The sequence below is a fragment of the Monodelphis domestica genome, chromosome 2 (assembly GCF_027887165.1).
Source record: "Monodelphis domestica isolate mMonDom1 chromosome 2, mMonDom1.pri, whole genome shotgun sequence".
Taxonomy (NCBI): domain Eukaryota; kingdom Metazoa; phylum Chordata; class Mammalia; order Didelphimorphia; family Didelphidae; genus Monodelphis; species Monodelphis domestica.
In genome coordinates, this window is record NC_077228.1 from 514732399 (window position 1) to 514759001 (window position 26603).

General features: G+C 50.5%; 1 protein-coding gene across 2 annotated transcripts; it reads left to right on the plus strand.

The window, feature by feature from the left end:
- The first annotated feature begins 1793 nt into the window (after positions 1–1793).
- ASL (argininosuccinate lyase) lies at positions 1794–25020 on the plus strand. Of its 2 annotated transcripts, XM_016429271.2 has the most exons (17): positions 1794–2050; positions 2381–2440; positions 11385–11579; positions 12875–12958; positions 13525–13581; positions 13703–13800; positions 15603–15680; positions 15822–15899; positions 16537–16589; positions 17875–17937; positions 18098–18212; positions 18609–18693; positions 18931–18990; positions 21198–21281; positions 22386–22466; positions 22607–22713; positions 24144–25020. In XM_016429271.2, exons 2-17 carry the CDS (start codon positions 2429–2431, stop codon positions 24286–24288), a joined length of 1395 nt encoding a protein of 464 aa, XP_016284757.2. In that variant the 5' UTR covers positions 1794–2050; positions 2381–2428; the 3' UTR covers positions 24289–25020. The 2 variants fall into 2 exon arrangements, with proteins under 2 accessions (XP_016284757.2, XP_001362923.4); XM_001362886.4 differs by lacking the exon at positions 1794–2050 and having other exon boundaries at positions 2059–2440.
- The last annotated feature ends 1583 nt before the right edge of the window (positions 25021–26603 follow it).

Below are 26603 nucleotides of genomic sequence, written 5' to 3' on the forward strand. Positions count from 1 at the left end.
TGTGTGTGTTTATGGTGTTTTTTAAGGGGGGGGCAACTGAGTAACTCAGTAGATTGAGACCCAGATTTATAGCTGGGAGGTCCTGGGTTCCAATCTGGCCTCAGATACTTCCTAACTGTGTGACCCTGGACAAGTCACTTGACCTCACTGCCTAGCCCTTACTGCTCTTCTGCAGTATTTAGTCTAAGACAGAAGATAAGTGTTTTATAAAAATAAACAATAATAAAATAAACTGTTAATATTATATATGTACATGTATTTTATGCATTTCTGAGTTTCTAAACTTTTTCTATGTCATCTGTTGGCCTTCACAAAACTCCCCAAATATTCCCATTTAGTTTCTTATGCCTATCGGTGATATATCAAAACCTCTATGGGGAAACCCAAGATATGGAAGGTATCGGTGTATAAAACTTCTGGGGGAGGGAAAATGAAGAAAAGCTTCTTCTGAGGCTTAAAAAGAACTTGAAATTCTCAAAGATGAGAAGGGAGAAGGGAGCGTTTAGCCTACATCCAAAGATACGGAGAAAAATCAAATATGTGAGGCAGCTGGGTGGCCCAGTGGATAGAGCAATGGGTCTGAAGTCAAGATCTGTGCTCAAATCTGGTCTCAAACATCTGCTTGCTATTTGACCCTAAGTAAGTTATTTAACCCTTATTTGCCTCAGTTCCTCATCTGTAAAATGGGGACACAGTGGAGATGGAAATGGCAAACCCTACTAGTGTCTTTGCCAAGAAAACCCCAAAAGGGGTCCCAAAGAATTGGACCCAACTGAGCAACAACAGTTCAGTTAGTTTGGCTAATAAATTAGTCAGTGGTGAAGAGCAAAGTGAAATGCCTGGAAGGATAGATTGGGAGCAGATCTTTTGGACTGAATTTGGAAAAGACCAGCTCTAAGGCTAGATTGAACAGTTCTTTATCCTAGAAATAAGAGGGAGCCACTGGGATTTCTTGAGCGATATAGTGGAATCAAGGCTATCTATTTGGCAGTGATGCAAAGGGCAAATTGGAGAGAGGAGGCAGACCAATTAGGCTAATTAGAATATCAAATCCAGGTGATTCCAGTTCAGGACAAGTCAGAAAAAACAAGTCCCCTGGAAGGGACAAGCTGAAACTGACCTCTGGTGCCATTTTGTGGATGGTGCAATAATTAGGGGCGTTTCATTGCACCCATCGCTGAAGTCAGCACAAAGACATGACCCCTGCCCTCTCTGCTTACCATCACTGTGTACCATGCTGGCTCTGAGGTCAGTAACTCTGGCACAGGATAGGGACCGAACCCAAAGACTAGGCAAGGAAAATGAATGGGTGTCTGAGGTATACACCTGTAAAAAGAGATCCCAGCTGATGGAAACTTCCAGAAGTCTTACAGGAAAAATATGTGGAGTCAGAACCCTGGACATATAAAGAAAGAAGAAGGCTGGAAGCTGGACAAAGCATCTCTTATGGGTAGCATGATGTGGTGGGAAAAGCCTTGGATTTTGAGTCAGAGAACCTGGGTTCAAATCCCTGGTCGTCTTCTTCATGTAGGAAATGGTCTATATCTGTAGAGTCTTGAATAAGTTACAGCCCTGTGTGCCTCAGTTTCCCCGTCTGTAAAACGAAAGGGGTAGACTAGGTAGCGTCTGAGATCCCTTAGAGCTCTGGATCAGGGATCTGAGGACAGTTAACTGGCTTGCTCAGGGTCACACAGCCCCGCCTAAATGGAGAGGGGGCAGATGACCGGAAGGACCCCGTTTAGGGATGCCATGAACCCCGCCTGAGAGCAGGAAGTCACACGCCCAAGCGGACAGTCCGATTTCATCACCAACCCGGCCTGACTGAGGCCACACAAACAAGGGAGGTGCCAGTGACGCCCCGGGACCAGAGGCTGAATCCGCTGGGAGGGCAGGTGAAGCGGCCAGCCCCGCCTGCACGCCGGGAACGCCAGGATTGGTGCAGCGCCCGAGGAGGTGGGGCCTGGAGGTGGAGACCAGGTGGCGTCATCCTCCGGAGGAAGGAAAATCCTCTGCCGAGGCACTGGGATTTAGGCAGAAGCGGTAGCATCGGGTGAGGCCTGGGCCCCGTCCGCACGCTCCTCGAAGGGGGTGTGGCAGCGGGGGGTAGCCGCGTGCCTCCCTGCCCTGTCACGCCTGGCCGGAGCTCGGGGCTCCCCAGTGGCTTAGGGACAAGAGCCAGGAGGGCAGCCACGTCCGTGCTCTGGGCGCGGGGTGGACGGTGGGCTGCCGGGGTGCCGGCTGGCCAGCGGCCACGTCCCTGCTCTGGGCGCGGGGTGAATGGCCGGTTACCAAGGGAGTGGCTTTGGGCATGGGCAGCGGGGGATGGGTGGGGGGCTGCCAGAGGATTGCTAGCCCGCGCCAAGCCTGTCTTACTTTCCAGGCTCCCCGAGGACTGACACCAGCAAAGCGGGAAAAGGACTTGTCCAAAATGGCATCGGAGGTGAGCGATTTCACTCCCTTTCCAGCTTCCATTGAGCTTCCTTTAGTCCTGAGGCTTTTCTGCCATTCTCCTTCCTTCTCCCCTCTATCCTTCCTCCCCAAGCGCACTGCCGGCTTCCAAGACCGCCAGCTTCCATGGGGAAATTGTCACAATATCCCACTTGTGGATGGGAGCCAGCCCCGGCTTTGGGAGCCCCGGCACTGTCCCTCCCCACATTTTGCTCTGCTCTTCTACCATATTGCCCAAGTCCTGTGGCCCTTCTCCCCTTTGGAGCCCGGGGATCCTACCATTCAGAGAAGGAGCAAGGGGAAATTCAAAACTAATCATACCAGCCCTCCACCCTCTGTGAAGGGGGAAAGAGCCTTGGCTCTGGGATCAGAGGACCTGGGTTTCAATCGCATCTCTGCCACTTACTCTTTACCTGAATGACCCTGGATGAGTCACTTATCCCTAAGCCTCAGTTTCTCCCTCTGTAAAATGAGAGAGTAGACCAGATGGACTTTTGAGGTCACTTGTAGTTTAAACCCTTACCAGTCACTTCTCCCTGAGCCTCAGTTTCTCCTTCTGTAAAATGAGAGAGTAGACCAGATGGACTTTTGAGGTCACTTGTAGTTTAAACCCTTACCAGTCACTTCTCCCTGAGCCTCAGTTTCTCCTTCTGTAAAATGAGAGAGTAGACCAGATGGACTTTTGAGGTCACTTGTAACTTTATTTTTTAAAACCCTTACCAGTCACTTCTCCCTAAGCCTCAGTTTCTCCTTCTGTAAAATGAGAGAGTAGACCAGATGGACTTTTGAGTTCATTTGTAGTTTTATTTATTTTTTAAACCCTTACCTTCTACACTAGAATCAATACTATATTGGATCCAAGGTAGAAAAGCAGTGTAAGGGCTAGGCAATAGGGGTTAAGTGACTTGCCTAGGGTCACACAACTGGAAAGTATCTGACATCAAATTTGAACCCAGTCCTGGTCCTCAAGCCACTGAGCCAACTCAGCTGCCCCCACTTTGTAGTTTTAAATCAGCAATTCCTATCAAGTGGATTCAAGTCCTGGCACCACCTGTAGCCTTGGGCAAACACACCCCTTCTGCTGCCCCCTCCTCAGTTTACTTGTACAGTATCTCAAACCTTTGGCATTTTTTCTAACTTCTCTCTTCACATCGCACCCTTCTTTGCAGATCCCAGCCTTTTCAGGTTTTCCTATGGAAGATCTGCACCCTCCTGTGACCTCTAATGTTTGCCCAGTCTTCTAAATCAACCTAGCCACTAGAAAAGGCCAATGAGAAGGGCACTGGTGAGGGTGTTGTTCCAAAGAAACCAATAGGGACCAAGTACAGAGGAGGGTGGGGAAACAGGGATTTTGGCCCACTGGGGGAGGAAGGTTGGGGGTAGGGGAAGTCAGCAGATAAGGCAGAAACAACATAGACATTCCCTCAACTAGCATTTGCTTGATCATTCCTCAGCCTGAAAGCCAGGGACTGGGAGTCAAGAATCCTGGGTTCTGTTCCTGGCCATTCGGGGGCTCTGACTCCAAGGAAGTTGACTTGACCTCCCTCGATTTTGTCTGTCAAATGGGGATATTTTTAAACCCTTACCTTCAGTCTCAGAATCAATACTTGGTTTTAGTTCCAGAGCAGAAGAATGGTAAGGACCAGACAATGGGGGTTAAGTGACTTGCCCAGGGTCACACAGCTAGGAAGTGTTTGGGGCAGATTTGAACCTATGACGCTCTTCTCTTTTAAACAAGTCAGCTAACTTCATCAAACCTCAGTTTTCCCATCTCTAAAGTTTGGGTGATGATGATGATGCTGCTTACGCTGCCAGCCTCCCTGGATTGTTGTGAAGACCAAATTAGCTAGTCAAAACTTTGGGAAGGTGACAGACACCATGCAAATGATTATTCTTATCCCATTGACACCAGAGTAGCTCAGGAACTGCCTTTGACTGTTATTTCAGCACCAGAAGGAGAAGAGCAAACCAAAACACCCTACACCTTCTAAGTTCTTCCTTGACACAAGCTGGGCACCATGTGAAAAGAGCCCTCCAACAGTCAATGGCCTTTCTTTCCTCCTTTCCCTCCTTTCCCTCCTTTCCCTCCTTTCCCTCCTTTCCCTCCTTTCCCTCCTTTCCCTCCTTTCCCTCCTTTCCCTCCTTTCCCTCCTTTCCCTCCTTTCCCTCCTTTCCCTCCTTTCCCTCCTTTCCCTCCTTTCCTCTGCATTGGTTCCAAGGCAGAAAAGCAGTAAGGACTGGGCAATAGGGATTAAATGACTTGCCCAGAGCCACCCAACTAGGAAGTATATGAGAACAGATTTGAACCCAGGACCTTCCATCTCTAGGCCTGGCTCTCCATCCACTGAACCACAGGCCTAGCTGTCCCCTGCTTTGTCTTTTTGAGCTTGGGAACCATGCATAGATTTCAGGGGGCTCATGAACTTAGATGGGGAAAGATCACATCTCTCGTATCACTACCCTTTCGTTTCCTTTGTGCATTTAAAAACATAATTCAGTGAAGGGTCCCTCAGCTTTGCCTGATTGGCTTCCCAAGGTGGCTGGGCCACAGAAAAGATGAAGAACCCCAGGCAAGGTGATTTTTTTTTCTTTTTTTTAAACTCTTACTTTCTGTCCTAGGACAACTAGGATGGAAAGGCAAAGGCTGGGCAATGGGGGTTAAAGGACTTGCCCAGGGTCACACAGCCAGGAAGTGTCTGAGGCCAGATTTGAATCTAGGTCCTCCTGACTATCCACTGCTACCTAGCTGCCCCTAACTAGATGATTTCTAAGGTCCCACATCTAGTGTTGATGATCCTCTGAACACAAGTCATAGGTTCATAGAGAAAAAACTGGGATGGACCGTAGAGATTCAACCTCCCTGTTTTGTAGACGAGGAAAGTATAGTCTAGAGAGAAGAAATGCCCTCTTTCCTCTTGCACCACCCCGGCTTGGCACCTTTATCTAAGACGTGCCCTCCCCTGGCAGGATTGCCCCTTGGCTCCCTGGGCTGCAAGAAGGCACTCATTCCTTTGCCCACCTCTGACGGGCCACCAGGCGAACCAGTGGGATCCTCCAACAGAAAGATGCCAAAGGCCTCGGGGAGCTTTCCACAGGGCCCCCAAGCCTGGTGAGGGGGCCAAAGCTAATTGACCTGTAGTTTAACCTGGTGGCACTTAGGTTGTTTGTTAGCACCAGCAACAGCCCTGGGCTGGGGTGAGTCACTGGGGAGGAAATGATGCCAATGGCTCTGGCCAGCTTTCAGCCCCTAATAACATGACTCCTCCTCTTACTAATTACTATGACCACTCTAAGGCACATTGCTGTAGAAGATGCTGTAGGGTTTTCCATTCAGAACAGTAAGCATGCAGGAGATCCTGCCCTCCAGGGGCTTGTATTCTCCTGGGAAGAAGAAGGGTTCGAGGAAGATGAAGACTGAAGGGAGAGAGATGATGAGTGAGGGCACGGAAAAATGTAGAGAAATGGACTCGAGGGGATTTATGGTGTTGTTATTCAGTCACATCCAACTCTCGGTGACCCTTTTGGGGTTTTCTTGGCAGAGATCCTGGACTGGTTGGCCATTTCTCTCTCCAGCTCATTTGACAAAGGAGGAAACTGAGGCAAGCAGAGTAAAATGATTTGTCCAGGGTCTCACAGCTAAGAAGTAGCCGAGATCAGATTTGAACTCGGAAAAATGAGTCTTCCCGACTCCAGGTCCACCCAGCTGCCCACTGACAAAGGGAAGGGAGTTGAGGGTCTTCGTGGTGGCTTTCTTCAGTCTTCTTAATGAGGCCAGATATGTAGGTGGTTCGAGTCCTGCTTCTCCTGTGTCCTGGATGTGTGACCCTAGACCAGTGGTGTCAAACTCAGTAAACATGGCACAGAAATAGCCCTGCAGGGGCTTACTGGGTTAGAAAGCACATATTAACCATCTCCGTTACATTGTATTTGTATTGATTTTGTCAAATGTTTCCCAATTATATTTTAATCTGGTTCAGCTCCAAGGGCATTTGAGGAGACTCAAGTTAGGGGAAAGCTGCTGACCTGCATTGGGAGAGGGAGTTTCCTATGTCAATAAAATCACGGTCTGGTCCCTGTCCTTAAGGAGGAGAATTCTTTGTTTAGGAGGCCGTTATGATACAGTAGGAAGAGTCCTGGCTTTGGAGATGGAGGACCTGGGTTCAGATCCTGCCTCCAAGGCTTACTACATGCTCCTCAGTTCACTTACGCTCTCTCCTCAGTCTTCTCATCTATAAAAGGAGACATTCAGAGGAGGTGGCTTACGAGATCCCATGTGGCTCTGGACTGGGGTCCTAGGATGACAAACCTGCTTTCTAATCACTTTTGAATCTAGGTTCAGGGCTCATGAACCTGTAAGATGGAATGTAAAGGACTGTTATCCCCATTTTACAGTACAGAGAGGTGGCATTATCTCGTGATGGATCCATAGCTAAGATGTTTGAGGAAGAACCAGACTTGAACCCAGCACTCTCCCATGTTCTCTTCTCACGTTTGCCTGCCAGTCCTCAGGCTGGGTTTGCCCATGATGCTGGCTTGTGCTTAATCATGCCCACCCAAGGGTGCCAGCTTGGAGAATGAGCAAAGTTGTGGGCAGACCCAGAGCCTGGGGGGCCTGACTGCTTTCCTGCATCTCACTGGCTGACCGATCTGTGAGGTCACTTGGAACTTTGATCCTAGAAGGTCAGAGCTAGGGCTTGTTCCTGCAATATTCCCTTTTGTGGGCCCAGAAATAAAGAACAATGAGGGCAACAGACAGCAATAGGGGCTAGGAGAAGGAAGAAGGGATGAGCCAGCCTCCTGCTCTGGGCCTCAGGGCCACTGTAAAATGAGAAGCCAAAAGTCTGTGTCCAGCCACTAGTAGTTGAGGGTCAGGGGCCCTGATGTCACAGGGAAGACCACCCCACCCCACCCCCTTATCAAACTGATGAGTAAACTGAGGCAAAAAGAGGTCAGGATCACAGAGAGCTGGAAAAAAGCTTGAAGACCCTCCAGTTTGTGCCCCGTATTTTACAGATGAGGAAACTGAGACACAGAGGCAAGGTTGTTAAAGGACTTGCTCAGGGTCATGCAGTTAGTGCTGAAGCCTGGACCAGGGGTTGGCAGCTGGTTTCAAACTATCAGGGAAGCAGCCTGGGTGCTGGGGCAAAGTCCTCCCCATCACCCAACCGCTCTTGTTTATCACAGCAGAAGTATTGGGTAACGAGGAAACAAGCTGTCCTGAAGCAAAGAGACACTCTATATAGGCCTGTTAAATTTAATTATGTTTGGACTCTGAAATATGTTAATTAGGTGGTCACTGGGGATTTAATTCTAAATCCCAAAAGGAATTACTAAAGTAAATGGAATTTTTGGTAGTTTATTATAATATTTACAATAGAAGGAAGATATTAAGGAATGAGAGAGAGAGAGAAAACTCTGGCTTCTTCTGATACCAGTTACAATCTCTAAACCCTAGCCAGGGGAAGAGAGTCTTAAGATGGGCCTTACCTGGAGGCCTCCAGAAAGGCGGGGTCACTAAGTCAACTTTTCATTCACCGAAGGTGACAGTCTTTTTTTTTTTTTAAACCCTTACCTTCCGTCTTGGAGTCAATACTGTGTATTGGCTTCAAGGCAGAAGAGTGGTAAGGGCTAGGCAATGGGGGTTAAGTGACTTGCCCAGGGTCACACAGCTTCTGTCTGAGGCCAGATTTGAACCTAGGACCTCCCATCTCTAGGCCTGGCTCTCAATCCACTAAGCTACCCAGCTGCCCCCCGAAGGTGACAGTCTTAATGAAAGCAGTCTGAGGTCTCCTGCAGGAGTTCCTCCAGGGGTCCAGTTCCTCCAGTCCAACTCCGAGTCTGTGCCCGAATGTCCACGTCTCTGAATATCCATCTTCCCTTCAGCTATCCTTCACTCCAAGCCTGGGTGACTGACTATGTCTAAATGATTCCTTCTGGCCTTTTTGTCCTCTTTTTAAAGACCTTTTTCCCTTGTGTCACCTCCTCTAAATTTTCACGTCTACCAATCACATCAGACGCTTTTCTCCAGGACTGCCCATTCTTTAGTTCTCATCTTCTTTGGTTAGATTATATCTTTTTGGGTTACTTAACACCTCTTTTGTTAAGTTCACCTTTTGTAGTTACTTAACACCTTTTTGTAAATCTAAATCTAAAATTTAAAAAAAATCTAAAAATAGCTTAAAATTAAAATAAATTAATTAAATTAATTAATTAAAAAATAAATTAAAATAAAAAAAGTAGCTTAAAATTCTAGCTTCACTATAAAGGAAGAGCTAAGTACCTTCCTTGTTACAATCAGGAGATTACAATTTTATCTTCACAATAAAGAAAAAGCTAAGTATCTTCATTGTTACAATCAGGAGATAGCTAAATACAATCTTCACAGGCCCCTTTTGCCAAAACAAGGCCCAGGTAGGTTGGACTCAGGCCAGGCATCTTATCTCGACTCTGTCACAAGATCTCTAGCAAATCCCCTAACTTTTCTAAACTGCTGCATCTGTAAAATGGGGACAATCATTCTTCCTCTACCTATCTCCCCTGGAATCATCAGGACCAGAGGAGCTAAATGATGTGGAAACACTTTGGAAAACCACCCAAGTGCTCTCTGTCTATCAGTCTCTGCCTTTCTCTGTGTATCTGTCTCTCTGTGTCCCTTTCTCCCTTTCTTTGTGTCTCTATTTCTCTCTCTACCTCTGTTTCTCTCTGTCTCTCTCTCCCTCTCTCTGCATCATTTTCTCACTCTTTCTCTCCCCCTCCTCCCTCTCTCTCCCCCTTTCTCTCCCTGTCCCTTCCTCTATCTCTCCCTCTCAGCTTCTCTCTCCCCCTCTCTCCCCTCAGCTCTTTCTCTTTCCCTCTCTCCAAGTCTCTCTCTTTGCCTCAATCTCCCCCTTCCTCCCTCCCTCTCCCCCCACCTCTCTCCTGCTCTGTCTCTGTCTCTCTCCCCGTCTCTCCCCCCTCTGTCTCTCTCTCCCAATCTCTGTCTCTCTCTCTGTGTCTCTCTTTGCCTTTCTCCCCCTTTCTCCCCATCTCTGTCTCTGTCTCCTCTCTCCCCCTCTGTCTCTCTCCCCCCTCCCCTCATCTGTCTCTCTCTCCTTGCCTCACTCTTTCTTTCCCCCTCCTCCTTCTGCCTCCCCCCCCGTACCTCTCCCCCATCTCTGTCTCTCTCTCTCTCCCCCCTCTGTCTGTCTCTGCCTCTCTCTTTGCCTCTCTTTCTCACTCTTTCTCTCCCTCTCCCCCTTTCCCTTCCTCTATCTCTTTCTCTTCTCCCTCTCTCTACACACACTCACACATCAGACACTTATTATATGCCAGGCATTGTGCTAGGCAATGAGGTAACAAAGCAAGACAAAAATACTTCCTTCCCTCAAGAAGCTTATAGTCTAACAGGGGAGTCAACGTGTATTTTCGGTTATGTCCAATACTTAGTGATCCCAAGGACCATACCAGCCATAGTTCTTGGCAAAGATATTGGAGTGGTTTGCCATTTCCTTCTCTAGTGGATTAAGACAAACAGAGGTTAAATGACTTGCCCAGGGTAGCACAGCCACTAAATGTCTGAAGCTGGATTTGAATTCAGGTGTCCTTGATACTAAGACCAGTGCTCTATCCACTGAGCTACCAGAGGCAATCTCATAGGGAAGAATTAAGATTAAGAATTAAGATAGAATTAAGGAAGATGGGCACAGGCTTCTTCTAGAAGGTGTGTTGAAGGAAGCTGGGAGGAGATGAGCAGAGAGAATTCCAAGGTTTGAAGTTGGGGAAAGCAGAGGCCAGCTAATGTCACTAAATTGTTGAGTGTATAGAGGGCAGCTAGATAGTAGAAGACTGGAAAGGTAGGAGGGGGCTTGGGTTCAATTCTCGCCTCAGATACTTCCTAGCCATGTAATACCCCCAAACCCCTTACCTCTTCTGCCTTAATAGCGATACTTAGCATCAATTCCAAGAAACAAAGTAAAAGCTTTTTAAAAATGATGTATTGGATCCTGAATGGAGCTTCCAAAGCCAGAGGATTTTATATTTGATCCTGGAGGTAATAGGGAGCCACTAGAGTTTATAGAATACCAGGAATGAGTAGATTTGGAGAAACCATTTATGTAGCAGTTGGATCTGCCTGGTGTATTTTGACAATTGGCAAGAGTTAAATAAATGATTATTGATTGAATAATTGGCATCCCCCGATGGGGCTGCTCAGATTCAAATCTCCTGTATAACAGGAGAGAGCTTGGAGCTTCTTTTATTGCCCCTAATTCTCAGGGACTGCCACTGGACCTCTTTTCTGGACTGCTCTATCTAGACCACTCTCCATGGGCTGCTGCTAAACTTCCCTTTCAGAGGATTCTTACAAAAGTGAATAATATGGAAGTGGGTTCAAGTGATAACATATCTATGTATAACCCAGTGGAATTGCTTGTCAGCTCCAAGAGAAGGGAGGGAGAAAACATGAATCGTGAAACCATGGGGAAAAAAATTAAAGAAAAAATTAATAGAAAAAAATCTTCCCATTCAAACTTAATCTGCCCAGTGTTCTGTGCTCTGCTATCTGCTGGGGGGCTACTAGTTGCTCTAATTGGTGTATTGGGGGCAGCTGGATGGCTCAGTGGATAGAGAGCCAGGAGGTCCTAGGTTCAAATCTGACCTCAGACACTTCTCAGCTGTATGACCCTGGGCAAGTCACTTAACCCCCATCGCCTAGCACTTACCACTCTTCTGCCTGGATCCAATACTTAGTATTGATCCTAGGACAGAAGGTAAGAACGTTTTGTGTTTTAATGATGTCTTAGAACCTGAAGTCTTGAGTGTCAAGCTGTCAGGAGGCCTTTCCATCCCTGGCTCTGTGGTTCTGGTTCTGATCGGGAGGGCCTCGGGTCTTGGGTTTCTGCTAGGCCACAGCCAGGATCCTCCAGGTGCTCACTGTGCCCCCTTCTCCTTTTGGGCAGAGCGGGAAGCTGTGGGGCGGCCGGTTCGTGGGCTCCATCGACCCCATCATGGAGAAATTCAACTCGTCCATCTCGTACGACCAGCGCATGTGGGAGGCCGACATCCAGGGCAGCAAAGCCTACAGCAAAGGCCTGGAGAATGCGGGGCTCCTCACCAAAGCCGAGCTGGAGAAGATCCTCCACGGCCTGGACAAGGTACTGGGGTCCCCCCGGCCCCTTACTCACCCCCAATGTGGCCTTCTCTCCCCAGACAGAAAACAACTCTTCCCTAAACTCAGCACAGTTTAACCGGAGAAACAGAGGGGTTTGGGGGTGCCTAGAAAGCCAGCCTCGGGGATGGGATGGCCAGGGTTCAAGACTGGCCTCTGACCCGCGCTGAGCACTACCTCTCCGGGACGCCTGAAGCTCTCTTAGACTAGAACTCGTGGGCGCTGGTCTGCATTGGGTTTCCTCTTTAGGAGGGTCCTCAGGCTGGAGAGAGAAATCACAGGTGTCTGTCCAGACCGAAGAGGATGATAAATATACATTTGGGATATGCTTACAAAACAGTGCGACGCGGTAGACTAAGAGCTGGATTGAGGGTCGCGAGATCAGGGTTCCGATCCGCACGCTTCCACTTTACAGCCTTGAACAGAAAGCTCCCTTCAGAGCCTCGTCCGTAAGATGGGCATCGTGTCATTCGCACTGTCTACCCCACGGGGTGGGGAAGCTCGGCAGGCTGTAGAAATGGCATTAGCCTTGCCCAGTTCGTTCCATTAACCCCGCGGCATAAGCCTGCTGGAAAGATGCTCTTGGAGCAGAGTTGCCCAGTGGGAGCCCCGGACACTTCTTCATGTATCGCCAATGCCTTTGGGCGACTGATGAAGGATCCATTCCAAACCAATCCCAGGAGCAGGTACTAAACCTGTCGGGGCAACCAGGTAGCCACGTGGTCAGAGCACCAGGCCTGGAGTCAGAAGGCACTCGGACACTTCCCAGCTATGTGACCCTGGGCAAGTCACTTAACTCTATTTGCCTGCTCCTTCCCACTCCTCTGCCTCGGAACCGATTCCAGGACGGAAGATAAAGGTTTAAAATAACCCACCTCCTGGCACCCCGTCCTGCCCAGCCCTCCCTGACCCCACCTGGGTTTTTTTGGAAGAGATGCTGGAGTGGTTGGCCATTTCCTTCTCTGGCTCCTTTGACAGATGAGGAAACGGAGGCAAAGAGGTTGAAGTGACTTGCCCAGGGTCACACGGTCTGGAAGTGTCTGAGGCTGGATTTGAATTCAGGAAGACGCTTCTTCTTGACTTCAGCTCCGACTCTCCCCTGAGCCATCCAGCCACCCCTCCAGGGGCTTCGCTGAGCACAGCTCATGTCCCTGAGCTCACATCTCCTGGGGGCGTCCCCTACAAGGGCAGTACTGAGGGCTTTCCCAGTACCCGAGATCCCGGCCGTCCGGGGCACGGAGGCCCCTGCCTTGACCCTGGGCCCCCGGATTGTCCACGCAGGTGGCTGAGGAATGGGCCAAAGGCACGTTTGCACTCAACCCCCACGATGAGGACATCCACACGGCCAACGAGCGGAGGCTGAAGGTACCCCCCACCCCTGCCCTTGCTCCTTGCCTTCACCGGGTGAGCCTTTGCCGGGCATTTCCTCTGAGCTAAGCCCGTGCCCGCTGCAGAGGCCCCAAGACCGGAAGGAGCCATTCCCCGCCCTCGGAGGCTCCCCTTCTCTTGGGGAAGCCCACCCGGACACGCCACCCTCTGCCGCTGGGAAATCTGGCCTCCCTCCCCGTGGCTCTCCTGTCCGGGCTGCCTGGCTCAAGCCTCTGCCCTCTTGTTCCAGCTGGGAGGGGCCTAAAACCTCACTGAAAGGGTGGGACGGGGCAGCCGGTGGCTCCCGGGTTCAAATCTGGCCTCGCTGGGAGACCCTGGACAAGTCCCCCAGCCCTCGCTGCCCTTCTGCCTGGGAACCGATGCTTAGCGTCCCTTCTGAAGCAGAAGGTAAGGGGGGACTGTGAGGAGGGTCCGTGCCTGTCCAGAGCCCGAGTGGGCAGCAGGGCCAGAGGGCCCCCGAGGAAGGGCCCGGGAAGGTCCGAGAAGATGGGCAGGAGCCCCCTCGTGGGCCCTGGGACTTCAGAATCCCCTTCCCTGTGCAGGAGCTCATCGGGGAGGCTGCAGGGAAGCTGCACACCGGACGGAGCCGGAACGACCAGGTAGGGCCCCGCCACTGCCCGACATCCGCACGTCCCTTGTCATCCCTGGGCTTGGGGGGGCTTTGCCTGGGGGCTCGCCTTGGGAGCTGCGTGCCTGAGAGCTCCCCCTCTCCCCCTGCAGGTGGTCACAGACTTGAGGCTCTGGATGCGAAAGTCGTGCTCCACGCTGTCTGCTCACCTCAAGATGCTGATCACGACCATGGTGGAGCGGGCCGAAGCGTGAGTCGCCCCTCCCGTAAAATCCCGGAACCCCAGAATGGCTCAGCTCTGAGGGGCCCTAGACAGTGGCCCACGCTTTTGACAGAGGGGGAAACTGAGGCCCAGAGCTGGGAAGGAGACCTGGGTTACCCTCAGGGTCAGTTAAATGGTCCAACAGTAACAATCTATTCATGAGAGTCGGGTGGCATGTGAAGACCATTCCCTTCGGAATCTGTGTATCTGGGTGCAAATCCTGCCTCAGTCACTTCCCACCTGTGTGGCCTTAACCCCTGCCCCTCGGTTTCCTCGTCTCTAAAATGGGGGGCTGGTCTCAGTACCTTTAAGGCCCCTTCCAGATCTAACTCTATGAGCCGATGACATTGGCGTTTCCTGGAAGGGATCCCCAAGCTTATTCCCTTTGAGGTGACCTTTGCTAGGGGTACAAAAGCCTCCGGGCTAAGAGGAAAAAGAGGCGCCTCAGGATGAATAACCCCCACTAGGTGCTATCACCAAGGCCTGGCTGGGAATTGGGGGGCCCTGGAGATGCCGGCTCCCTCTGACTTGTTCCCACTACCCAGAGGAGCCACTTTGCACGGCCTCCTGTGCCTTCTTGGTCCCCCTGCCGAGGCTCCCCGAGGTGGCAGGATGGGGGAAACAGGGCTTCGTCTCCCTGCCCCCGAGTCTCCAGGACCAGGCTGTGGGGGGTAGAAAAAGGGGCTGCGCAGCTGGAAATGCTCAATGGCAAACCTGGGACCCAGAGTCCACTGAGCTGAGCACAGAGAGGGCAAAGGTCCCTGGCCTGGCCAGCAGTGGGCACCTCCTGTTTAATGTTTAAGTATCTCCCCCCCCCCATGCTGTCCTGGGACGACCAGCCAGGCAGAAGGCTGGGCCAGGAATTGCAGTCCAAGCTAGAGGTGGTCCGCTTTCCCAGATGTCAACAAGCAAAGCTTTCATCAAAGCACCTACTATGTGCCAGGCGCTAGGACCTAAAAAAAAAAAAACTTGTCCCTGACCTCAAAATACATTCTTTTTTACCCCCAAACTCTTACTTTCTGTCTTAAAATCAATACAAAGCATTGGTTGCAAGGCAGACGATCCATAAGGGCTGGGCAATGGGGGTTAAGTGACTTGCCCAGGGTCATATAGCTAGGAAGTGTCTGAGGTCAGATTTGAACCCTGAACCTCCCATTTCCAGGCAAAATAGCCAAATTCCAATGGGGTGGGGGCAACAAGTTAAAAATTATACATATAAAGCAAATACAGTATAAATGTCATGTGATCTCAGAGAGAAGGGATTGGTTGCAGGGAGTGAAGGAGGAAGGTGGGTAAAGCCTCCTGCAGAAGGTGGGAATGGATTTCTCAGTCTGCAAATCAATGGTACAAGGCTGAGCTTTATAGGCATGGGATCAGCCACTGCAAAGGTGTGGAGGTGGGAGATGGGAGTTTGAAAGAAAAAGTAGTGTGCATGCAAGAAGACTCAAAAAGAGGCAGCTAGGTCGCCTAATAGATAAGAGCACCAGGCCTGGAGACAGGAGATCCCGAGTTTGACACTGGATGCTTTCTAGCTGCATGACCCTGGGCAAGTCCCTTAACCCCAACTGCCTAGCCCTTGCCTCTCTTCTGTCTCTGAATTGGTACTGGGACAGTACCAGTAGGAGGAGGCTGGAAAAGAGAGGAGAGGGCTAGGCTGAGAAGGACAGAAGGACCTCCCTGTTTGTTGTGAGACTGCCTCATTGAGGGAGAACCCTGGGGAAAGATGAGTAAGGCTGTACCATGGACAGCGGCTATGGCTCTCTTGATGGTGCTCTTTGGTCCTGCCCTAGGGAAAAAGATGTCCTCTTTCCAGGCTACACTCATCTACAGAGGGCTCAGCCCATCCGCTGGAGCCACTGGATCTTGAGGTAAGGGCCGAGCCCCTGGCCTGGGAAGATGAGTTCTGGGGAGGAGGGACCCCCAAGCCCCTCTTCCCTTGGGAGGTTGGGGGCCAGACCCCCTTGGCAACCCCAGAGCTTCTGCACTGTCTTTTCTCGTGTCCCCCACAGCCACGCCGTGGCCCTGGCCCGAGACTTGGAGCGTCTGCTGGAGGTGAGGAGGAGGGTCGACGTGCTGCCCCTGGGGAGGTGAGTGAGGGGCCTAACGGGGAGGCGGGGGAAGGAAGGAGCCGGGCATTCACAGAATGTCCGAGTTGGGAGGGGACTTCACAGTTATTTATCAAATGGGGCAGTTAGTCTAGAGGAGGAAACTGAGTTCAGGAGAGGAAAAATGGTAGAATCCAAGAAGCTGACTCTGAGAGACCGCCGTGGCCATCTAGTCTGATCCATGTGGTCCAATGGAGTCAGAGGACCTCTTTTCATGTACCACATCACTTCGTCCCCTTGGCCTCAGTTTCCTCATCTGTAAAATGAGCTAGAGAGGGAAATGACAAACCACTCCAGTATCTTTGCCAAGAAAACCCCAAATGGGGTCATGAAGAGTGAAACGCTGAGTGAACGTGGGATAGAAGAAAGAGCTTAGAGACTTAGAGTGGGGACACATTGAGACGGAGCTTGGATAAATCACCTCGCTTCTCTGCGCCTTGCTTGGTTTACTCATCTGTAAAATGGGCACACACGTGACTTATCTCACAGAGTTGAGAAGAGAGCCCTCTGGAAGTCCTAAAGCATTCTAGGGATGTAAGTTATTTGATTATCAAGATTTTTAACTGGAGTGTTCCCGTATCTTCCTTCCTTCCTCCCCTCACTCCACCATGTCCTCCAGTGGGGCCATTGCTGGTAACCCTTTGGGTGTGGACCGGAAGCTGCTCCAGAAAGGTAAGTCCTGCCCCATCGTGGGAGGTGTCATCTCCCCTCTCCAAGCCCATCAGACTCCCCCAAAGCATCTCCCCAAACACTTGAGAACTGGGAGGAACCTCAAAGGCCCTTGAGATGTGGGGTCCTGGCCCTGGAGTCAGAGGCATCCGGTCCAATCTGCCCATTGTACAGATGGGAGAACAGAGGCCCACAGTCCCAAAGAACATCCCTGTACAAGGCAGGATTGTGTCAAGAGTCCTGTACCTCCAGTTCCAGGCCTCCTTCCATGGGGCCGTGCTATCTCCTGGAATGTTAGAGCTAGGAGGGACCTTAGAGGGGCCCTTAGCTTTTTGGGGTCGTCACCCCCTTTGGCAGTCTGCTGAAGTTTACACACCTCTTTCCTTTAAGGGCATGAAATAAAATATTAGTATTACCAAGAAATGACAAGCTAGGTGGCACAGTGGATAGAATACCCGTCCTGGAGTCAAAGTCCTTGGTTCAAATGTGGCCTTAGATGCTTATTAGCCATGTGACCTTGGGCAAGTCACTTCACCCTGTTGGCCTCCGTTTTCTCATCTATAAAATGACCGAGAGAAAAAAAAAAGGCAAACCACTCCAGTATCTTTGCCAAGAAAACTTTCAATGGGGCCGCAAAGAATCAGACATGATTGAAAAGAACTAAACAATAATAATCTGTAAAGAAAGCTAGGGGGGGCAGCTGGATGGCTCGGTGGATGGAGAGCCAGGCCCAGAGATGGGAGGTCCTGGGTTCAAATCTGAATTCAGATGCCTCTTAGATGTGTGACCCTGAGCAAGTCACTTAACCCCCATGGCTTAGTCCTTACTGCTCTTCTGCCTTAGAACTAATACACAGTATTGATTCTGAGATGGAAGGTGAGGGTTAAAAAAAAAAAAGCCCATGTTAATTTTTTTGTACATAAAGCCATTTTTAAATGCATAAAATGCATCGAATGACAAAGGAAACCGAAGGTTAGTGAACATAAAGATGGCATTTTGTTTCCCCTCCTAAAATCTGTCTGTGGGCCGCTGGACCCCAATGTGAAGAAGCCCGGATCTTGTTCATCCCTCTTGTTTGACAAAAGAGGAAACGGAGGCCTAAAGAGCCCTCAGTTCCCACAGCTTGGGGCTGGGATCCGGTGCTCTTGGCTCCCCGAGCAATTGGTCCTTCCAAGCGAGTCGGCAAGCTCTCCCCCTCCCGTGAAGTCGGAGCTGGGAGGCTGAGGCAGAGCCTTTACCCTGGGGATTCTGAGGGCTCCCCCCACCCTGCTTTGTTCCTGCCCCTCAGAGCTGAACTTCAGTGCGATCACCCTCAACAGCATGGATGCCACCAGCGAGCGGGACTTTGTGGGTGAGCTTTGTGCCCAGGACTGCCCCCGCCAGCTTGGTTTCCCCTCCGCCTTCTCCCGAGGGCTCAGGATTGCCCTCTCCGTCCCGGGGGTCCTGGCTGTGCCCCTGCGGGTGGGGGGCCGGCAGGGGGATCGAGCCTTCTCTTCGCTTTGCCCCCAAAGCCGAGTTCCTTTTCTGGGCCTCCCTGTGCATGACGCACCTCAGCAAGATGGCGGAGGATCTAATCATTTACGGCACCAAAGAGTTTAGCTTCGTGCAACTGTCCGACGCCTACAGGTGAGGGGGGGCGGCTGCCCTCCGCCAGGTCCCCGTATGGCCAACAAGGCTGACCCAGACTCCGAATTCTTCCCCTAGCCCGACCCTATGAATCCCAGACTGAGCCCTGGGAGAGGCCACTGCGTCCAACCCCGTCAGGTTCCAGATGGGGAAACTGAGGACCCAGGGCGGGTCAAAGGTCACAAATAGGGTCTGCCAACCTCCTTAGGAAACAGAGTCCCGAAGGAGTTACACGGCATGTCCAAAGGTAGAAAGTAACAGAGGCAAGATTGGAACCCAGGTCCTGGGAACCCGCCGCAGCCTTCTTTCCACTGTAGACCTCCGGGATGCGGGTCAAGGGGGCCACGGGATGGGACTCCCCGCCTCCTTCTCAACTTGTGGGGTTTGTGTCTACAGCACGGGAAGCAGCCTGATGCCCCAAAAGAAAAACCCAGACAGCCTAGAGCTGATCCGGAGCAAAGCAGGGCGTGTGTTTGGCCGGGTGAGGGGGCTCCCCGGGGGGGTGTTTGGCAAGAGAGGCTTGGAGGAGTGTCGCTGGCGGCTCAGGGAGATAGAAGGAGGGAGGGTGCTGTCAGGGACAAGAGATGTCCATCCGCGGGTGGGAGTGGGACCGCCCAGTGGGTGCCTGGCGGAGCCCGAAGAGCCCCCTTCCACAGCCAGGTCCCTGGCTCTCCCCCAGGCTCAGACCCAGAAGTCTCACGCCCAGCTTTCCTTTCAGTGTGCTGGCCTCCTGATGACGCTCAAGGGGCTTCCAAGTACCTACAACAAGGACTTGCAGGTACTGTTGATATGAGCCCCCTCCGCTAGACTAGAACCTCTTGGAAGGCAGGTTCTGTTTTGTTTTTAAATCTTTACTTTGTCTTAGTCTCAAGCCTAAGGCAGCGCTAGACAAACAGGAGGCAGTGACTCGCCCAGGGTCACCCAGCTAGGAAGAGTCTGAGGCCAGATTGGAACCCAGGACCTCCCCTCTCCAGGCCTGGCTCTCCATCCGCCCTCTCCCAGCTGCCCCTCTCCCACTTTGTTTTTGTCTGGGACCGCTTTTATTGAGCGCCTACGTGCAGGCACTGTGCTAAGAGCTGGGGCTAAAAAGAGGCAAAAGCCAGTCTCTGCCCTGAAGAGCTCACAGTCTAAGGGGGAGCTCGTGTGGGGAGGAACAAAGCGTGTCAAAAGAAGCTCTGCGTGAGGACAAGTGGGAAATGAGGAGAAGGGCAGAGCACGTGGAGTCTCATCCAGAAAGTGGATGGATACATGGCTTAAACGGACTCCATCGTGAGAAAACGAGCTTTATTGTAAAAGAGTATAGCAACAGAGTAGCCAGCGGAGTAAGCAAGGAACTGAGGGAAGGAAGGGAAGGGAAGGAGGCGCGGGAAGCCAAGTGGGCAGCGGTCCTCAGGAAGGCTTTTTATCTGGCTTAGTTACTAAGGAAGGGGCGTTTGTTGGGGCAGTTGCTGCCGTGTCTCCAGGGAACTGATGTCACATTTCCCACGAGCCTTGTGGGCTGCGTGGTTTTTCCCATGGTTCACTCTGCCCACTCAAGGTGGGGAGCGCACTGCCGCGTAAAAGGGATGCTGATGATACGTTCAATACCCTGGGCGACATTAGGTCAGAGACTCCAAAGAAAGGCAGTGCATGCGGAACCTGAGCATTGTTTGAACCCAGAACTTTGGGATTGGGGAACTGCACCACCTATAACTTGTCCAGAGACCCCAGACAGGGAGCTAGGGCATGTCTAAGGATTGATGTGAGGAGTTCTCTCATAACTGGGAATCAAAGCCACCCAAATGTTGTATGTGAAAGATAACTCACTGAGTTATCGTCTCTGTTGTTCTGATTGTGGACAGACGTGGCAGGGTTTGGGGGGCGTTTGGGGGGAGCTCTAAAATGAAGGAGGAAGGGTTCCTGTGGAAGCAGGATTTTAGCTGGCCTTTGAGGAAGTCTGGCACATAGTGGGTGCTTAATAAATCCTCAGTGATTTATGATTGAGAACTGGCAGTGCCGGGATATCTACCCCCAGGGACTCTGAATGCAAATTTCTCTCCCTTTCCTCTACCCAAGGTTCATCTTTGGGTGTTCTCTGACCAATAAGGACCCCAGATTCTCAGGACAGTGCACCCATATGTTTGCTTGCCCATGCTTGGAAGCAGATTAGCCAAGATCCCTCCCTGGTCACCTCTGGGTATGAGTTCCCCGTTGGAACTAGGTAGCCCAGTGGATAGAGCACAGGACAGTGATGGTGAATCTTTTAGAGACCAAGTGCCCAACCTGCCCAGACTGGGGAGGGAGGAAGTGCTCCCATTGGCTGCTGGGCAGAGGGATGGATGATGGGATGGTAGAGAGGGGGTAGGGAGCAGCCCCATCCGGCACATATGCCATTGGTTCACCAACACAGGCATAGGACATGGAGTCTGGAAGACTCATCTTTCTGGTTCAAATATGGCTACAGATACTTCCTAGCTATGTGACTCTGGGCAAGGCACTTAAACTGTTTGCCCCAGTGTTCTCAACTGTAAAATGGGGATAATAAAGGCACTTGAGTCTCAAGGTTGTTCTTAGGATCAACTTAGACAATTTTTGTAAAGCATTTAGCATAATTCCTTGGTACATACTAGGTGCTTTATAAATGCTTAATACCAAGGCTTCTAGATAGCACAATAGATAGAACATCAGGTCCAGAGGCAGGAGGGCCTGAGTTAAAATCTGATCTCAGACACTTCCTAGCTGTGTGACCCTGGGCAAGTCACTTAACCCTCATTGCCTAGTCCTTACTGCTCTTCTGCCTTGGAGCCAATACCCAGTATAGATTCTAAAATGGAAAGTAAGGGGAGGGAGGGAGGAAGAGAGAAAGGGAGGGAGGGGGAGAGAGAGATACTGACTGTGAGAGAGAGACACTGACTGGGGGCAGGAGATAGGGCAGGAGGAGATGCAGAGAGAAGCTTAGCCTTAGCCCCCTTACTGCTAACATTTCTTCCTGACTTGGCCCCACAGGAAGACAAAGAGGCAGTCTTTGAAGTCTCGGACACCATGAATTCTGTGCTCCAAGTGGCCACCGGGATGATCTCTACCATGAAGGCAAGAATCCCTTCCACCTCATTACTCTCTGCTCAGCTCTCCTCTCCCCGATCTGAGCTTCCCTCTTCCCCTCTCCCCTTAGAGCCTTGGAGAGTCCAGGAGGGGCTGAGAGAATAATGAATGGGCCATTAGAGGAGTGGGGAGAAGATGGGTCCAGGCAGAGGCCTAATGACCCAGGAGTAACTTCAGTAGATTTGGAGTGAGAACCCCACAGTTTGAATGCAGGCTCTGCTACTTATAACCTGTGTGGCCTTGGACAAGTCACTTACCCACTGTGGGTTCTGTTTCTTTGTCTATAAAAGGAAGGGTTTGGCCAAGATGACCTCTATCATCCCTTCTATCTCTAAACCTATAAAAAAGTACACTTCTAACTTAATAAAATTGACTTTTAAAAATATACATATTTTTTAAATTATATATATAGATAAGCAGTTAGGTTGCTCAGTGGATGGAACACCAAGCCTGAGGATGGGAGGTCCTGGGTTCCAATCTGGCCTCAGATACTTCCTAGCTGTGTGACCCTGAGCAAGTCATTTAACCCCCATTGCCTAGCACTTATCTCTCTCCTGCCTTGGAACTAATACTTAGTAAAAATTCTAGGACAGAAGGGAAGGAAAAATGTATTCATTTCATTAAATATTTCCCAATTACATGTAAAAAAAAAAACTTCAACAATCATTTTTTTTATTTTGAGTTCCAATTTTCTCCTTCCCCCCTCCTTGAGAAGGCAAGCCATTTGATATCCATTATACATGTGAAGTCAAGCAAAACATATTAAAATTGACTTTTTAAAATTATCCTATTTGCATGCATCCTCTTATAAACTTACAATAACTTATCATTTATTATAACCTATTTCCAAGTTTAATTTTTTTAAACCCTCACCTTCCATCTTAGAATCAATACTGTGTCTTGGTTCCAAGGCAGAAGGGCAGTCAGGGCCAGGCAATGGGGGTTAAGTGACTTGCCCAGGGCCACACCGCTAGGAAGTGTCTGAGGTCAGATTGGAACCCAGGACCTCCTGTCTGGCTCTCCATCTGCAGAGCCACCCAGCTGCCCTCTTCAGGTATTTTTAAAATGTGTTTCCTATGTGTGTTTTTGCAGATTAACAAGGCGTGCATGGAAAACGCTCTGAGCCCCGACATGCTGGCCACCGACCTTGCCTACTACCTCGTCAGGAAGGGGGTGAGAGGCTGCGGGCCCTGATGTCACAGGCTGTGGGAGGCTGGGAGTGTCACCTCCTGGCTGGGGGGGCCAAAGAAGCAACAGGGGTAGGAGGGAGGCGGGACGGGTGTCATCAGCCTCCTCCCTGTCCCTCTGGCCAGATGCCCTTCAGGCAGGCCCATGAGGCATCGGGAAAAGCCGTGTTCATGGCCGAGACCAAGCAGCTGAGCCTCAGCCAGCTCCCGGTGAAGGAACTGCAGAGCATCAGGTGGGCAGCCCCTCCCCAGACCCCCACTCACCAACTGACCTTCCTCCCTTCCCATGCCCTCTGACCTCCCCGTGCCCTCTGACCTCCCCCGTGCCCTCTGACCCCCGTGCCCTCTGACCCCCCTGTGCCCCTTGACCTCCCTGTGCCCTCTGACCTCCCTGTGCCCCCTTGACCTCCCTGTGCCCTCTGACCTCCCCCCGACCCACTGACACCACCACCACCACCCCGGGGCCTCCTGGCACAGATGGCACCACGGCTCTGGAAATGCCTGCAGAGCCTCATTGGCTCTCAACTACTTTGCCAAATTAAAGGAAACCCCAGCCTGGCTGGCCCAGGAAGGTTGTTTGGTTTTTAGCCTCATCCGCTCTCAGCGTTCAAACGTCCCATCCCCGGCAGGGGCTGCCATCTGCCACGCGGGCCAACGGCTCCCAGCCGGGCCCTCGCCAGTTCCTCTAGCTCTGAATCCATCCACAAATCTGTATGAAATGGCTCCTGTGCTCCAGGGCTGGGGGGAAGAATCCGTCTCTGGCCCCAAAGACTTCCTGTACGACAGAGGAGGCAGGGGCAGAAGGGATGGGCTGTGTGGGAAAGAGCGCTGCTTCTGGGGCCAGAGGATCCGAGTTCCAGTTCTACCATTCCCCTGACTTGGGCAAATCATCCGAAGGGACTGGGCTTTGCCTTCTACCTGTGCAGAAGGACTAGAGGAACCCCAAGATTGCCTTTCAGATCAGGGGCTCCACAGAGACCTCATCCTCAGGAGCCTACGTCTGGGGGAAGGCCTGGGAGAACAAGAGATTAATAAGTTCATAGAACCAGCCTGGAAAGCCTTCAAGGACATTTAGGAAAGGCCCTCACCGCACCTGACTTTTTTTACCCTTCACCTTCCATCTTCGCGTCAGTGCTATGTACTGGTTCTGAGGCAGAAGAGTAGGAAAGGCCAGGCAGTGGGGGTTAAGTGACTTGCCCAGAGTCACCCAGCTAGAAAGTGTATAAGGCTGCATTTGAACTTGGGTCTTCCTGACTCTAAGCCCAGTGCTCTAACCACTGTACCACCAGCTGCCTCTGGGTGACAAGGGACAGAACCAGGATTCAAACCCAGGACCTTGGATCCCAAGCAAGGGCTCTTTCCATTGCCTCAAGCTGCCTGTCTAGGAAATGATGAACTGAAGAGTACAGGTCAAATAGACTTAGGAAGGAAGCAATCCCTTCTACATCCCTTCTTTGCCAGAGCAAAATCAGGGAAGGCTTCCTGGAAGAGATGACCCTTGAGCTTGGTCTTGGCTTGTCTCCTTCAACAGGCAGAGGCAGGATGGACAATGGCTGAGAGGATCTTGGGGAGGCCAAGAACGAGCTGGGATCTTCTGTGGGACCAGAGGGGAGGAGGGGCATCCCCCGTCCTTACACCTTCCTCTTCCTGCTTCCCCCTACAGCCCCCTGTTCTCCAGTGACGTGTGCCAGGTCTGGAATTATGCCAACAGTGTGGAGCAATACAAAGCCTTGGGCGGGACAGCCAAAAGCAGCGTGGAGTGGCAGATCCAACAGTTGAGGGAGCTGCTGCAGAGACACCAGGAATAGAGACCCCCCATCTCCCTCCCCCTGCCCCTGCTCGCACCCCCCAGGGGAAGTCCTCAGCCGAAGAACCGAGTGTTCATGTTCCCGCTCAGCCATCATCCAGTGGTGAGAGTGCAGGGCAAACTAGGTGAGGCTGGAAGCAAAGAGCACCCGAGTTCAAATCCTGCCCCACACACAGCTGGGACACCCTCCGTTTCCTTATTTGTAAAAAGGTTCAGAGGGTTAGACTCGAAGACCTCCCTTCTAGCTTGAAATCTGTGGCCTTACATTCCCCCTTATTATGGGGCGCTCCATGGAGCTGGGGTTGAGGTATCGACCTGAGAAGGGACAAAGGAAAAGGAGAAATAGGCAGGAAGAGGAACCTGGGTCCTAATTATCGAGCATCACTTCCCTTAGCCTTGTGCCACCTTCTGTGCTTCCTGGGATCCTCCTCTCCTCCCCTGGCTTCATTTACCACCATGGTCTCACTTTAAAAGGTCCAATCCTTGTCCCCAGATCAGGCTTAGAGAAAGTCTAATGCAGCTTGTAATCAGCTGAATGGGGGGGTGGGGGGGGGCTTTTCCCCAAAGAAGCTCCCCATGGCTTCATCAATGGGCATTTGTCAAATGTCTACTGTGTGTAAGGGGCTGGGATATAAAGATGAGTGGAGCATTTCCTGCCCTCAAGCAGCATCCAGTCCGGGGCGGGGGGGGGGGGAGACATACCTAATAAAAGTATGTGCAAATATATAAGAAATCAGTGAGCATTTATTAAGCACCTTCTGTAGTCCAGGCAGAAAACATCATTTAGATAGATGACTGAATGAATAGAGAGATCCATGGATGGATGTGTAAGATTAAAATTAATATCCAATAACTCCAAGAATTTTATAAGACTTAATAATCACTTGAAGGAGAGGAAATAAAAAGAACAAAAGTAAAAGCCTAAGTAAAGAAGTTTTCCCACCTGCGTTAGCGGGAGAAGAGAGAGAGAGGCAGGGTTACAGGAACTTTATCTCCAAAAAGTAAGGATGTCACATGAGGATGAAAGTGGGATTCTGGGAAATGGAGTCCTGGGGTACAAAATTCTAATTACACAGCTGGATAGATAGATGGATGACTGCATAGATTGATGGATGAATGGCTAGATCGAGCTATCATTTTATCGATCTCTCTCTCTCCCTCTCTCTCTCTCTCTCTCTCTCTCTCTCTCTCTCTCTCTCTCTCTCTCTCTCTATATATATATATATATATATATATATATATATATTGTAACAAGGGAATCACTTTAAAAGACTGATATATATTAATTTAAGGTCGCCAAGGAATCAGCTATGTAATTCCTAAATGAAAAACTCAAGTCAGCCGTCAGCCTTTTTTGGAGTTTAATTACAATAGGAGCAAGAAAGGAATTAGAGATATAGAGAGAGAGAGAAAGGGGAGAGAAGGGAATAGGGCTTAAATACCCCTTCTGTTTAGGCTGGGCCAAAGGGCCCAAGCCCTTAGATAGCTGGGGCAAAGAAAAGAGATCAGTCCCTATTACTCACGTGTCCAAAATGGAGAAACAGTCTCAGAGGCCCCCACCTTCAGCTTCCTTCCGAGCAAGCTTCCTCAGAGCCCAGGAACCACACCGACCCAAAAACTCAACCACCTCCTTCAGTCTCCAGACCCTCCTATCTTTAAGGACACCATCCAAGTTGCCTCCCCTCAGTCCTCACATCTACCAATCACTCTTCATCAATTTCCCTGTCAATGGAGGCTCTCGCTTAACCCAGGACCGCCCAGAGGTTTCTGGCTTTTGCATATGTCTGTTGAAGGTCATATTTTTCAAATGATTAAATCTTTACTCCTTTGTTACAGCCCTTTCTAAATCCTGTTAACTTGAGTATGGTAGAGATTGGAATAATTAAATTTTGATCTAGGCTGCAGCCCTTACTCAATCCTATTAGGACTGAATAGGGTGGAGATTTATTCCAAGTATCTCCATTGTATCAATTCTAAAATCAATCAAGACTCAAAGAAATTCCTGTTCTATGCTTAAGCATAGGTCAAAGTCCTTTCCATTGTTCAGCAAAGGGTTTCTGTCCTAAAGTAATCTTAAGAAGGGAAGAGAAGGAACCTCCCATGCCAATGGAGTTCCCATTCCAATAGACTATCAGTAAGAAATTTTCCAAGTATGAAATATCCCAATGGTGAAATTTTCAACAATTATAAGTCTAAGGAAATTTGAGGTTTACAATCCCCCCTGATGATCATTGGGAGACTAGTCTCCCCATTGATCATTTAACATAATCATTTTGTAGTTCTAAATTCACTTCTAACTAAAGATATACACAATAT

Coding starts and splice junctions, on each gene's coding strand:
- ASL (XM_001362886.4), top strand. CDS start 2,309: ATGGGCAGCGGGGGATGGGTGGGGGGCTGCCAGAGGATTGCTAGCCCG. Junction 2,441..11,384: donor TGTCCAAAATGGCATCGGAG/GTGAGCGATTTC, acceptor CCTTTTGGGCAG/AGCGGGAAGCTGTGGGGCGG. Junction 15,900..16,536: donor GACGTGCTGCCCCTGGGGAG/GTGAGTGAGGGG, acceptor CATGTCCTCCAG/TGGGGCCATTGCTGGTAACC.